At 36.8% G+C, this 13,537-nt stretch overlaps 4 protein-coding genes across 4 annotated transcripts; 2 read left to right on the top strand and 2 right to left on the bottom strand.

Annotated features, from left to right (window-relative positions):
• Window positions 1-24: 24 nt before the first annotated feature.
• On the bottom strand, window positions 25-3,526 carry TpMuguga_01g00430 (MIF4G like family protein). The gene is made up of 4 exons (XM_760864.2): window positions 2,776-3,526; window positions 2,105-2,700; window positions 1,782-2,011; window positions 25-1,665 (listed from the first exon to the last, which is right to left on the bottom strand). The coding sequence occupies exons 1-4, from the start codon at window positions 3,266-3,268 to the stop codon at window positions 39-41; spliced, it is 2,946 nt and encodes a 981-aa protein (XP_765957.1). The 5' UTR covers window positions 3,269-3,526; the 3' UTR covers window positions 25-38.
• A 792-nt stretch (window positions 3,527-4,318) lies between these two features.
• Window positions 4,319-9,967, top strand: TpMuguga_01g02125 (uncharacterized protein). The gene is made up of 3 exons (XM_061305184.1): window positions 4,319-6,600; window positions 6,719-7,108; window positions 7,233-9,967. The coding sequence occupies exons 1-3, from the start codon at window positions 5,307-5,309 to the stop codon at window positions 9,944-9,946; spliced, it is 4,398 nt and encodes a 1,465-aa protein (XP_061161958.1). The 5' UTR covers window positions 4,319-5,306; the 3' UTR covers window positions 9,947-9,967.
• A 10-nt stretch (window positions 9,968-9,977) lies between these two features.
• TpMuguga_01g00426 (uncharacterized protein) lies at window positions 9,978-12,615 on the top strand. Its single transcript, XM_760860.2, has 2 exons — window positions 9,978-10,973; window positions 11,119-12,615. The coding sequence occupies exons 1-2, from the start codon at window positions 10,668-10,670 to the stop codon at window positions 12,502-12,504; spliced, it is 1,692 nt and encodes a 563-aa protein (XP_765953.2). The 5' UTR covers window positions 9,978-10,667; the 3' UTR covers window positions 12,505-12,615.
• Window positions 12,569-13,530, bottom strand: TpMuguga_01g00425 (Ubiquitin-fold modifier-conjugating enzyme 1 family protein). The gene is made up of 4 exons (XM_061304995.1): window positions 13,113-13,530; window positions 13,018-13,081; window positions 12,710-12,877; window positions 12,569-12,679 (listed from the first exon to the last, which is right to left on the bottom strand). The coding sequence occupies exons 1-4, from the start codon at window positions 13,304-13,306 to the stop codon at window positions 12,617-12,619; spliced, it is 489 nt and encodes a 162-aa protein (XP_061161569.1). The 5' UTR covers window positions 13,307-13,530; the 3' UTR covers window positions 12,569-12,616.
• Window positions 13,531-13,537: the final 7 nt, after the last annotated feature.

The following is a 13,537-nucleotide window of genomic DNA, read 5'->3' as shown; positions in this document are numbered from 1 at the left end:
TATTGTATATAATATTTATATAGGTATGTAATAATATATTATGGTAATAGGTATGATGGCATTGCCAATATGTATAGTGTAACTTTGACAGTTTCATGAACATTTGTTACAGAATTGTATAGTTTGATGTTCACCTTTTCCTGTAAAGAATACTTTACAAGTTTCCTAACTAAAAGTTCTTCCAGTACTTTTCTGATGTTGGCGTCTGATGTTGAAAGCCTGTCACTAACCAAACGTACGAATTGTTCGAAAAAATTAAAGTAGTCTAGCTCCACGGTATCCAGTTCCTGCTTCTTTGCCTCCATTGCAACAGTGCCTGCTAATTCTCTCAAGGCCACTTTATAGCTTTCTCTAAAGTTTACCAGTCTTGAATGCACTTCTGAGAACACGGAGTTAACTGCGTAAAAGAAAAAGTTGGACATCAGTACGTTAGCTGGTAGCGTGAACAGAAACTTTAAAATCATTGGACATGTGAACACATTGTTTCTTATGAAAAAGTCAAATGATAGCTCCAGTCTCTTATGATCCCTTTCAAATGTCACTACTGTCTGCCACATAACTTTATAGGGCAAACTTTCCTCAAATGGCGATTCTGGTGTTTCAAACATCTTCAAAACATCCGAATGGAACTCCAATAACCTGTACAGGTGTGTCATTGACTTACTTCCAAATATCAACAACGTATCCCAAAACAACAGTATCAAATCATCTCGTTTCCAAACCTCCACATTGCCGGCACTCACCAAATTTGCTGTTTGTGTATTTGTTAAATTAGAATTCAAATCGACTTGTATACTCGTTAAGTTAGTATTCAAATCTAGCTGTGAATTGGTCAAATTAGTATTTGTTGCTTGTGTATTAAGTATTAAATCCTCATCTGTATGTATAACCTCATCATAATCTTTGGTTTCCTTGGTTTCTGAGAACAGGTGTTTTGGCTGTTCTTTGAGATACGGCTTATTTGTATAGTTGTTAATAAATGACACAATTCTTCTATTCCTCAACTCGTTTTCCTCATCTGCGAGCTTATTAAAGTGTAACATGTTCAAGAAGAGTAAGTGTTCGTAGGGTTTATTCTTGAAATCCTTGGACACTCCAAGTGCTCTGATCTCAGATTCTAGGTCAGTTGGAGAATACGTTAAGAGTCTATCCATGTAAACCAGCCTTGAAATCTTCTCAATTAGCCTCAAGTTATAGTTGTTAGCGCAGTTACTCGGCTTAAAGAGTGTCTTGAAAAGTCTGCTATTCTTCTGCCTGATCAGGTCCTTCCTAATCTCATCACTGTTCTCTCCCTCAACGTTAATATCGTCTGACGACGTCCTGATCTTGCAAAACTCCATGTTGAACCAGAAGCTACAGATATTCACCATCGTGTTCAGCACCCACGAATCCAGCTTATCCGTCTCTGCCAACAGCTGAGAAACGTACGAGTAGAAGATATCCTCCGTCTTCTCCTCCAGGGTACACAGGTTATGCATCACCAGAGTGCCGAAGATTGAGTAGTAATTGTCATAAAACTTGGAAAGAGACAGGTTAAGCAGCACATCAACTATCCCGTACTCCTTAAACTCCTCATTCAATGGTATTGCTAACAACTGCTGTGCACATCTGAGTGAATCGTCCGAAAATAGCTCAAATACATAATATACATGCTCTTCAAATAACCTAAAACACATTCATAAACTCTATTATCCAATAATTTAACTATCAATAAATTTTAATAAATTTGACACTACAGTCAATAATACGACTAATACACTAATATTATAGATAATTAATACCATTTGTCGTGTGTTGTAGTTAGTTGTGACTTATCGAGTACATAATTGAAATTGAATGTTTTCGGTAAAAGGGGTTTGAAGTTATTGAAGTTCTTAAGATCCAAGTGTAAAACTGAGTTTAAATTATCTGACGTGACTTTGTTCTCTGTATAGTCCGATGAGTCCTTAAGCTTCTCCACAATCCCCTTGCTCTGGTAAAAACGATACGTTGTTGAACTCGTCCAATCATTCTAATCATCAACAATTAACATTAGTGAGTTAAATTTATTTAACTAATTGCCACGTGAATATGCAACTAATTAACAAGTTTAAGTAAAAAGTACCTTGAGGAGTGATTTTAGAGCGTGAACTCCTGAGGTGAATCTGTCATCCAAATTCAAGTTAACAGTATCCTTATAATAAAACTTGAACACGTAAGGGTTAAACTTTTTCGTATTTCCACTCTTGGCGTAAAAGTCTGACAAGTCAAGGTTAGGGTTAAATTCTAGATCTGAGGGCAGGGACTCCATTAACCTCATTCTTCTCTCAGAGTACTCAAAAAGCTTCTCGCACATAGAAGTTATAGTCTCGACGTTTGTCATGAATGCTTCCCTGCTGAACCAGGGAATACTCGCCAGCACCATGTAGTTTAGATTATCCAGGATTACTACAGACTTTACGTAGTCCACACTGGTATCGTAGGGGAAGTTTTCAACCTCATTCGCGAGCTTTAGAAGAAGAGTCAAAATTTCAAATACTGAGTTTGAAGTCACATTCGAGCAGTGTAGTCCGATAAGAAACCGCAGCAGCAACACACAGGCTGTTCGGTCTCCATTCGACAACTTTAATCCCAGATTATACAAAACCTGCTGGTTTATTAAGTCCACCAGATCAGTCTTTCCGCTCACTTTCAAAAGTCCAACCAAACTTGCATATGCTCCTATACATTCATTAATATTTTATGTATATAATTAATAGGTTATGGAATAACTATACACGAGTGAACATTTGGTACCTGTCTTGACTGGAAATGACTCAACACATTTAACCAGAGTTGCGGCAATAACTTTATTATGTTTATCCGTTACTAATTTAAGATCTTCTAAAACCGAGAGAATATCCTCTTTGGCAGTTGAAAATGAGTCGAGCAGGGTAACTAGTTTTGCATCAATTTGCTTCAGCTCATCTTCGTCAGCCTTTGGCGGTAGATTAGTGCGATTTGGAAGGCTATTTTGCTTAGAGTAAGGTCCGTAACCTCTGGATTCTCTATGGTTTTGATACCTAAAGTTTTCTCTATGCCTTTGGCAAGGCCTTTGTGTTCTAAAGTTTCTCCTTTTTGATCGCGAAGGCCCATAATCGAACGATCTTCTATTAAAATCCTCTTCTAACTCCTGGTAATCAATTTCCTTGTTAGATTTTCTGTTATTTTGGTGTTCCTCAGGGTCATACTCTTCGTTATAGCCTAAGTCATCTACGTTTTCGTCGATATCGACCTCCAAAGTATCCATTTTTTAAAATACAAAAATCAATCAAATGTATGCTACAAGATTATATGCTCAAAAGACTCCATCGTAAGACTTTTAAAATGTTTTGTGATTCCACAAAATTACAAATACGAAATCACGGGTAAGATAAAAATACTGTGATTGAATCTGATATTACTGTAAAAAATAAATTAATAAAATTGATAGATGTTATTTGACATGGCTATGGTCCCTTTTTTATATTATTACTAAACAACACCCCATGGGTAAACTTGAAAAACGAACTGTTATAAAAATTTACATATTTAAACATTAAGTGATAAATTGTTGGAATTAGATAATACTTCTTAGGTTTTCCAACACCTTTAATTTTTATTCCTTTTCTTTACAATTTTCCATATCAATCTCAACAATACACATATACCCGGATATGAATATTTTATATAGTATATTACTGTATACAACACACATATATAATAGCATTAATTAAGTACATTGTATTTAACATTACGTATTAAGTATATACTAAAGAATAATCCATGCCTAAGATAATGTTAACACAACCAAGAAATATACCTAATTCCGGTTAAAGGATTACGCAATTTATTTAGAATCTCTACATTTTTAAAACTTTAATATCGGATAACTATTATATCTCATTTAATGTAATAAATAAGGCAATAATATAAGTTTAAATAAAACAGAACTAGTTTAAAAATTGAAAGGATAATTGTGTTCAAGAGTCAAAATATACGAACTGTAGAGGATAAAAAACGCCGAAATAACAATAAAAAATGCTAAAAATAAAAAACCCTGAAACGAATGTGTCAATGGTGGAAAGAAGAATATTTTTAGAGGAATAAATTAAGAGTAACGGGTTGTTATGTGGATTGATAGGGAGACGACACATTTGAGTATTAAGGACCTAAAACTGAGAAATCTACTAAATAAAATCAAAAATCTAACATTTGAGAAGGAAGAGTGTGAAAATTTAGGAATAAGCTTTTTGAAAAGAACCTGATTAATTGTAGTGTCACCAGGAAGCAATGATAGAATATAATTGAAAAGTTGATCTTTTGCTTAATTTTCTGACAAATTACACGTTATTAACATGAGTATTTTTGCCTTTAGAGTGATAAATGTTCCGATGGCCCTTTTTGCCCGGATTTTCTAAGTTTTTTGTTATTTTATTATTTCGTTCTTCAAGTAGTTTAATTTGAGAATATTTTAACAACCTTTGTTTCATCACAGATTAAAGACGCAACAAAATTGGAATCTGTCGTTTTGATAAAATTTCTTTTCATTCACATTGGGAACTGACTCGTTATTTCAGTCCTTTTAATATTGGGACCCTTTCAGTCCTTTCATTTTAAGGAAACAGACGACCTTTTTTATCTCTGTAACATATCTTTATGTATTCACACACGATTTTTCATCATAAACCCATATCACGTTCATTCAAATTATATTTTTTGTACATTAAGAAATTTTTTGATTTTTTTTCAAACAATCCCAACACGATTGATCCAAGAACTTTATACCATCGAAGTTTTGTTATCAATTGAATTGCTTGAATTTGGATAATTTTATAAGTTATTTTAATCCCATAATTTCACTTTATTTTAAAGACTTAAATTATGCATTTTTGAACAATTGCCCCATTTTAACTTTGTTTCTTTTATTACCCACTATTATCCATTCATTCCACACTTAATCAGGCGGTTCTGATAATTTTATTACCAACCGCGCAGGTACTTTCTCAATTCATTTTCAGAAAGTTACCCCACAAAATAGCACCATAAGACACAAGCTTAAAAATTCAATTTACACATTAATTTGTCACAATCATATATCACCACTTGATAGATTTGTTCAAGTGTAAGGTATAAATCTGTTTAGATTCGACTGTTTCTACATTGACTTAAATTGAAATAAGATGCCTTGTCCTCACTAACCCTCTCATGCTACAATTGCTATTACACATTAACTTTATTCGCCAATTTTAAAAAACACACTCTTATTATATGAGCAGCACTAGTTGATGTAGAATAGCTGGTAAAACATGAAAAAGAGCATGATTGAACAAATCGATAATGAGGTGATAAATACTAAGGTTGATGTCGGGAAAAATTTGGTTTGCAATCCCATTATGATGAAAACCTTCGACGGTAACTCCAGCTTTATAAGATTGGGAATTAACAAAGCTACACAAATCGGATCACAAACTTTATTCAATACACATGACATGAATGCTACGAATACTCTCAGTAATGCTAACACAACTACAAATAATATCACGAACGCTAATAATACTAGTGGTTCAAATAATGGTATAAATAATGTGAATAGTGATAATAATATGCCTAATACGGGTAATAGTTCACAGAATGTGGTATTGGATACGAATTCGAAAAGTGATACAGCCCACACTGAACCAAGTCCCAACAGGGTTAAAAATAGTGTAAGAGATGGAATTAGAATGAATAATTCGCTATTGAATAGTTTGTCTGGTTTAGGACCTTGTCCTGTGGTATGTAAGCCAAATCCCTTTTCATCAGTCTTTAACAGAAGTTTCTCAGGAAACCCATACTCAGGCCAGTCTCCAAGAAGTCACCATAACCCAGACAACACAGTCAATACACTTAGTAGAATTAATTCACTCAGTAATAACTCAGTTAGTAATAGTTCAGTCGGCAGCAATTCATTCAGTAGTGAGGGTTCCATGGATAAAAGTACGGATAAGGTCCCATATTCGACGTTCTTTGATTCATCAGATGAATCAATAAATATTTTGAAGAAAATGTTTTCGAGTAATATGACTCCGACTCGTGAGAGTGGAGCTGTTTTGGATGATGGCGGGAAGTTTGAATGGATTCCGAGCGACGCTGACGAGCCCACGTCATATGCCGAGTCAGGGGCTGTCAGCCTGGGAACCTCTGACTGTGGTTCTACTTTACCTCCAAGTGATATTTTGGGACTTTTTGAGGACAATTTTGAGGATGAATGCGATGGATACCTTTTATCGAGTTATTACAACTACGGCCAGAGTGATTTAGACACGAGGCTGAGAAACCTCTCTAGTGTTCATGAAAGTCTCTATACCTCATCAGATGTGGCAACCCTGAGAACCTTAGAAAAGTTTTTAATTAACCTTCTACAGAATACCAATCAGTATGGAAATCTCACTCCTTTTGGGAAACTTCTCGCCTTCATCAACCTAAGCTACCTTAACAAACACATTAAAATGCTGGAATCGCTCTATAATCACCAAGAAATGTCAATATTAAGGAAGGCACTTAATAACACTAGTAATAATACTCAAGGCCAAATTTCTAAAACCTTAAACACTTCTGCAGGTTAGTCACAGCTGGTATTCCGGTTATCCCCCAGCGGGACTTATCTTTACACAATTTGTCCATTTACATAAAAATGATTAGTAACTAGTATATTTTTTATCATTAATGTTTGGAATAGGATTATCGGAAATGAAAGTGAGTAATGAAGAAGCATTGAATGCATTTACCCAGTTGCTGAACAAGACTGGTAAGGAGATCTCATCGAGTGGTCAGTCAGTGACTACAAGTACGAAGTCGAAGACGACTTCATCTGGAATTAAATACAATAAACAGCGTCTGACGATTGTCGACACGCTCTCGTCAATGTACAAGACGGGCGGAGAGCCTCACTTCCCACGATTTGTCTGCGGGTCAGTTGACCGCTCTAAAGTAGTTCAATCAGAGACTATAAGCATCCCTTTTGATAAATCTGAACGTCATAACATACACGTACAATTTGAAAAGTTCAATTCCACCGACTCAAACATGTGGCCCAAACTCAACACCTTACCACAAACCATCACAGAACGTATTTTTTAAGACCTCTATATTATTAATTTAGTTATGTTATACTATTAAGTTACATTATTAGTGTTTATTGGGTGTATTTAGTAGTTAAAAATTTCGTATATATTAGTTAAAAATGATTTTAGAGACTTTTGTACAAGTGGCTCCGTTGAAGTACGGAAGTTTGATGGGTTGGAAGGCAGGCACAGTGGCTTCTATCTCATCAGGGCAACTGATGATACGAGTACCTAACGAGCTGAAGGAACGGATGTACCTGTTGAGGAATTTTATCCCGCCAAATGTACCTGTTGTTAAGCTCGAGAAGGGCTACTGGCGCCTCCTGCCCAGAGAACTTGACGTCAACACCGACCTCTACGTAGGCTCATGTTTATCACTACTTAATTTGGCGGAAAACGATGAGTCAATAGACGTCGTGGTTGTTAACCTCTTTTTCTCCACTGAAAACTCACCTATCGCACCGATTAAACCTCCCTCAGATGAAACCAACTTCTACGCCACCTCCGATAACAATGGTAATACTGGTGATCGTAATAATAATTTGGAAAAGAAAGAAGAAAATAATGGTGATGTTACCAGTAACTCTGTGGAAAGTGGAAATGCAGATAATTTAAAGAGTTCAGTTGGAACCTGCCGTTGTGATGGATTTAGTCTGAGAATATTTGAAGGCAAATATGTGGGAGTGCCAGAACGTATTTTGGTACACAGTTTACACGACAAGAAGGAACATGAAGTAAAAGTGAGTGAGTTAAGAGGATTTAAACTAAACTACGACCTACAGTCCCATTTTGATGGTTCAAGCCTCAACGGTCAGTTCCCAAACGGAGTTTGGGTAGTCCCGAGGAACATATCTTTCTTGGGCAACGCAATGCTGACTAAGGATTCAGCACGGCCTGGGTTTGCATGGCTTTTCAGACCCGAGCTGTGTTTGATGATTTTCCCCTTCAGCCGCACAGTCGACGTGTTACAGGACCTCTGCAGACTCATTCCATTTCTGCACCCAGAACTTAACTACTTGGCGCTTTGCGCCGGGCTTTGGTCACTTCGGAATAACCCAGAGCTCAGAGAACGTGAGTCTGTCTCTTACACCCGAAGCCAAAAGGCCGCGATCCGAGACCTCACGTCAAACGATGTAGTCAACGAAGTCTGCGCTGACGTACTTCGCTGTCCATTCTCACTCATCCGCAGACTCTACGCATGCTTCCCAGTCTTCAGTCTCTGGATCGCACTCGACCTCTACGACCCGGAAAACGACCCTGATCCCACTATTCCAACCGATATCACACCTATTCCACTCACACGCTGCGAAAAGTGTGGTGGCACTAATTTTAAGAAAACTGGAATCACAAAGATTGTTCAAAACAAGTATAACAACCTGTTGAAATCAATAACTACAAGCAGTGGTAATAATGTTGAAAGTGCGGATAGTTCTGTAACAGTTAAGAGTTTTGAAGGTAATTGGGAAAATAATTCTAATACCACCAACACTGGTAATGCCAAAAATACCATCGACACCAATAATACAAAAGATAACACAAACAACAGAAATCATAATGCAACTAATAATACAGGCAGTGATAACCAATCAAATGATGTTAATGGTGATTTTAAGGATATGAATAATTCAGGTATTGAGACGATTCCAGTATTGACCGATTTGGAAAGAGTGGAGGAGATGGTGAAACGGTTTGAGTCTTTGGCGAATTCTCGTTGGAGGATGACCCGTGAGTTCACAGCGTCTTACAGTTTGGATGACGAGATTTCAATGCTGACCACATCCCCGCCAAGTACTGCACGCACCAACTCAGAGTTCATCTTACAGCTGGCTGGCCTGATGAGTAATGTGAAGAAAGGGAAGGACGTACAGGTTGATCCAACCATGGTTTTCAAGCTTTGCCAATTGGCAGAGGAATGCACCTCACCAACAGAAAGTGCCCTCCTTACAGGCTGGTCAACTTGCATCCTGGGAGACCCTAAAGATGACATTAATACTCAGAACACTCACTCGAGAACTCAAACTAAGCCTAAGGATTTATTACAGACTTTGGGTGCCATTAGCTCAATTAGTAGTCCTGGAGTTTGTCCTCTTAACGCGATTAAATCCAATAACTCCCCCTCTATATCTCTCAATTCGCCATCAATCTCGATCAACTCACCCTGTATATCATTGAATTCCCCTTGTATTCAAATTAACTCGCCTAAGAAGCTTAACCTTTCTTCTCTCACATGTCCCAGTAAAATCCCCAATTCCAACACTATTAACCAAATTGCCATTAACACTAACAATATTTCTGGAAACAACATTAACAGCAGTACATTTAATGCTAACTTGGTTAATATCAATTTTAACACTAATTTGGCAAATAATGTTAATATGAAGGCAGGATGTCCGATAAGAAGGTGTCCAATAGATTTAACAAGTAATTATACACAATTGTTGGCAAATAATCCGATACTGACTGATTTATCAAACATGTATAAGCGCAAAAGGGAAGTTGATGTAACTAGAAAGGACAGTGATTTGGGGAAGAGGTTCAGTGATATAACCCGCAGATTTAGCGAAATGAATAAGAAAGATAGTGAAATTAAGAGAGATAGTGATAATATGGGCCGCAGAGTTAGTGACTCTGGTAAGGTTGGAATTAAGTATCAGAAAGGAGGAATGAATTTGCAGGTAGGGCTCCAGGTCAAGCAGCAGGATTTAGCCACCAGGAAGCCTAAACAGCCAGAAAAGGAGGCCGAGTACATTGATGACCCTCACGACTTCTGCAAGTTCAACGACAGACCCAAGAGAAGGGCCTACATCTCATCAATCAAGTGGGACGAGGACCTAGAAATTTAGCATTAATTTTTTTACTCACCACTCTTCACATTATTTATTTAACAGTTATTTTATCATTTAATAAGTGTTAATCTAATGTTAATTTAAACTATATTTACAGTTTATTTAATCTTTATTTAGCTGTAGTTTGGTATTTAAGTACCCTATTTACACATTTTATAGTGTAATGGCCACTGAAAATAAAGAGTTAATCAGAATGTTTCATAGGTTAGATGGAATTTTTACCTAGATTTAATGTGTTTGGAGCTAATATTGGTGGAGTTAGGTGGATTAGGCACTGGGCGAAGAAGAAGAGTATTAAAAGTACTCACTACTTGATTGGTGACGGAGATTCTTCACTTTATAGACCAGTTGCGCCCGGGAGTATTTTGGCCAACGGTAGAAGACTTCCGAACAGGAAGACTCGACCAAGAGAATTTCGTCTTTGTGCTACTTCCTCTGGCAAATTTGCACTCGTTCAGCCTTACCCGCCAAACGTTAATCCGACACTTGCTCCATTTCCGAAAAACGTTTCAGGAAGTGGAAATGACCCGACCAAGTTAGGGCACTTTAAGTTTGTGCAAAAGTACAAGGGCATCGAGTACGTCTCTCTCAAGCGATTGGTGCCTTACCCAAGGGGCAAGTATGCCTACACATTTGATACAGACAGAATTTCGCCCACACAAAAATTCAAGTAGCTTTTTGTAAAATATTAATAAAAATTTTGTATAATATTTAAACGATGATACGGTCGACTATCGCACCGAAATTGGCCCGGAACCTAAAACTCGTGGGTGAGGTTGACACACTCTCCAAGATCCACGACAAAACCAAAACCCTAACTCTATCCATCTGTAACCATAGGGAACGTCCTGAGGGACCTGAATTTCATCAGAAAAATCCATTTAGGGACAGAAAACCTGCACACCTCAAGGATACGAATAAGCCTAAGCTCGGAGTACAGTATCTCTGCAACACATCACTTGATGTCATGTACAATAAAACTAGTTTTAATGTTTTACAGTCACAAACCAATTCTCTTCTTCAGGTAACCCATAAATAACACTATTTTACCCACTTAACTACTAATCCCATTTTATACTAATAGTATGTTTAGTTATATGAGCAGTTATTAATATTTAACACAATTCTATATATATTTAACTGATTAGTGGTAAATAGAAAATGTGTAGGCTGCTGGTAACTTTAAGATTGATGAATTATTACTATTATTGTGTCCATATGCAATATACGCTGATTCTTACAGTCGTTGGTTCAGGGTTAGGCAGTCTGAGTTTAATGCAGCCTTGGGGGTTTATAACCGTCATCTCCTGTCCACAGTTTCTGACATGTCAATTGAGCAGGTTTACTTCATGATAGTGCTGTTTACTAAGCTAAGTAGGAGATACGAGCAGTATGCCTTGACAGATTTTTCACTTCTTTCATGCCTTATTTCAAAGCTTATATTCTTTGCAGAGAACGTTCCAAAAACCACTGAATCCAAGGGCTCTGACGGCAAGTTCATGAGCCTTGAGAAGAACCGCTTCTCAGCAGAAATGCGATCCTTCAACACAACGCTCCAGACAGTCTACAACTGTTACTTTCCCTACTTTAAGATGATTTACACCAGCCTAGACCGCATTAGAACTTATACGGAGTACCTCACCAAATCTTCTTTCCACTTGCAACAGCTCATACACTCGCATCTGCAACACCAACGCAGTGTAAATGGTAGATTGGGCGAGATTACTAATTATTTCAATGAGTTGGTAAAATCGCTTCCCAAATTGGTTGATCAAAATCACTTAAAACTGACCACAATAACATTCCTGATTAGGCTTTTGAGTACCTCAGGACTGTGTGACAGTAAACTGGTCAATAAACTGGCAATTTCATTACATTCATTAACAGTACATTTATACGTCTCAACAGAACCAACTGATGCACCTGAGAAACAATCAGACGAATTAGTTGCGGATTACTCAGTATTACAAAATTTGTTTACTGAAGTTTTGGATAATTTAAGCTTGAGCGATATATCATTGTGTTTGGAAAGTTTGGAGAAAACAGGCCATGTGAACGAGAGTCTCCTGACTTTATTTGTCCCCTATGTAGTAAACGGTCTTAAGAACGCTCCAATAAATGATTTAATAAAACTTATGAACCAGCTCACCAAGCTCAACTTTTTCCATTGGCCGCTCTGGCTTCTAATGGCCAGAGGCATTCATGTGAAGAAATTGGGTCAAATTAGGGACCTAAACATGCTAGCTGATTTTTATTCCTCACTCAAAAGTCAGAACACTCACTTTAACGCTGACACCGTTAACCGTGTTAATGACCTTAAATTTGTCCACATCACTGATTTGGAAAGTGAGAGTAAGGACAGGGAAGTTGGAGTTTCCGAGATATTGAACAGGATGTACGGCCTTGAGGAGAGTGTGGAATCTCTTTTGAATTCCTACGTGAAACTAATGCAGGATTTGGACCAGTATTTTAATGTCGGTACTGTCGGAACTTTGGGTAACAGCCTAACACTCGAAACTCTAACCAAGAATAAATTCAAACAAATAAATCTATAATTTTTAAACAGATTAATATATTTTAATACTATATTAACCATGTATGATACTAAAATAATAATTAAATGGGAATTCTAAATCAACTCTAAAGAATAATATTGAAAATAGTAGATTAGTTATCTAGAACACCGATATTGACAAGATGAGGGATTTCACAGGCTAGCCAGGGAGCGAGCTGAACAGATGAGAAATGTTTGAAACTTACGCCTAAAGCGAGGCCATGTGCGATACCATATTTAGGGGCATTTTTCTGCCAAAGAGGAAGGAAATGAGCATCCAAACAGATCCGACCACCTCTATACATCTTCGCAGTTTTACCCTCCAGTGATCTTATTATTATATCAAATGGAGCATTCGGATATCCTGCCGGTATCTAATCACACTTTAAACCAATAAACACAGTAACTATTACTATAATGTCAACTATTATTACTATATTATTATATACAGCTGCATATAGTACTATAGGAATAACATAGTTAGGCGAAGAAATATGAATAGGAAGTCAGAAACCTCAAGTTCTAGTTGGAATTTATACGTTTTCATGTTGTGAACATACCAACATTCTCCAAACCAGCTAAAAATATGAGAAAAATAGCAAAAATTACCAAGTCCCGTTGTCGTTACAGTCGAGTGTGAACCATTCAGTGTTGTTTTGTTTATTTTCCTCAACATACTGAATTAAAGCTGCAAACTCCTCATTTAACCGCGTTTCCCAGTCCTCAGGATTATCAAATGGGCCTGTATTAGTCTTACATAGGGGGATTCCTTCCACTGACAAGTGGCTCAAACCACTTGACATTATTTTCCTATCTTCCCTTGTTAATTTAATTTTTTCAAAATTTATAACTATTTTAAATTTATTTTACTGGTTTATTATGGGTATTGTTTATTAATTTTCACTAAATTCCTTTCCCCCTTCTTTTCCATAAAATTATTAACACAACTAATTTGCTCTTAATTATTCACCAAGCTATAAAGTTGACTAGAACTAAATTATATAATTTAATAAATCTTAAATTATAAATAAATG

The sequence above is a fragment of the Theileria parva genome, chromosome 1 (genome assembly GCF_000165365.1).
Source record: "Theileria parva strain Muguga chromosome 1, complete sequence, whole genome shotgun sequence".
Lineage (NCBI taxonomy): Eukaryota > Apicomplexa > Aconoidasida > Piroplasmida > Theileriidae > Theileria > Theileria parva.
This window is presented reverse-complemented; position numbering and strand designations above follow the sequence as displayed.

Excerpts from the sequence above, each read along its gene's own strand:
- TpMuguga_01g00430 (XM_760864.2), bottom strand. The coding sequence starts at position 3,268 with ATGGATACTTTGGAGGTCGATATCGACGAAAACGTAGATGACTTAGGC. Across the intron at positions 2,012-2,104 it reads CTCTAAAATCACTCCTCAAG|AATGATTGGACGAGTTCAAC; the intron begins GTACTTTTTACT and ends GTTGATGATTAG. Across the intron at positions 1,666-1,781 it reads ACTACAACACACGACAAATG|GTTATTTGAAGAGCATGTAT; the intron begins GTATTAATTATC and ends AATGTGTTTTAG.
- TpMuguga_01g02125 (XM_061305184.1), top strand. The coding sequence starts at position 5,307 with ATGAAAAAGAGCATGATTGAACAAATCGATAATGAGGTGATAAATACT. Across the intron at positions 6,601-6,718 it reads AACCTTAAACACTTCTGCAG|GATTATCGGAAATGAAAGTG; the intron begins GTTAGTCACAGC and ends TGTTTGGAATAG. Across the intron at positions 7,109-7,232 it reads ACCACAAACCATCACAGAAC|AGACTTTTGTACAAGTGGCT; the intron begins GTATTTTTTAAG and ends AAATGATTTTAG.
- TpMuguga_01g00426 (XM_760860.2), top strand. The coding sequence starts at position 10,668 with ATGATACGGTCGACTATCGCACCGAAATTGGCCCGGAACCTAAAACTC. Across the intron at positions 10,974-11,118 it reads AAACCAATTCTCTTCTTCAG|GCTGCTGGTAACTTTAAGAT; the intron begins GTAACCCATAAA and ends GAAAATGTGTAG.
- TpMuguga_01g00425 (XM_061304995.1), bottom strand. The coding sequence starts at position 13,306 with ATGTCAAGTGGTTTGAGCCACTTGTCAGTGGAAGGAATCCCCCTATGT. Across the intron at positions 12,878-13,017 it reads AATTCCAACTAGAACTTGAG|ATACCGGCAGGATATCCGAA; the intron begins GTTTCTGACTTC and ends AAGTGTGATTAG. Across the intron at positions 12,680-12,709 it reads CACATGGCCTCGCTTTAGGC|CTCGCTCCCTGGCTAGCCTG; the intron begins GTAAGTTTCAAA and ends TCATCTGTTCAG.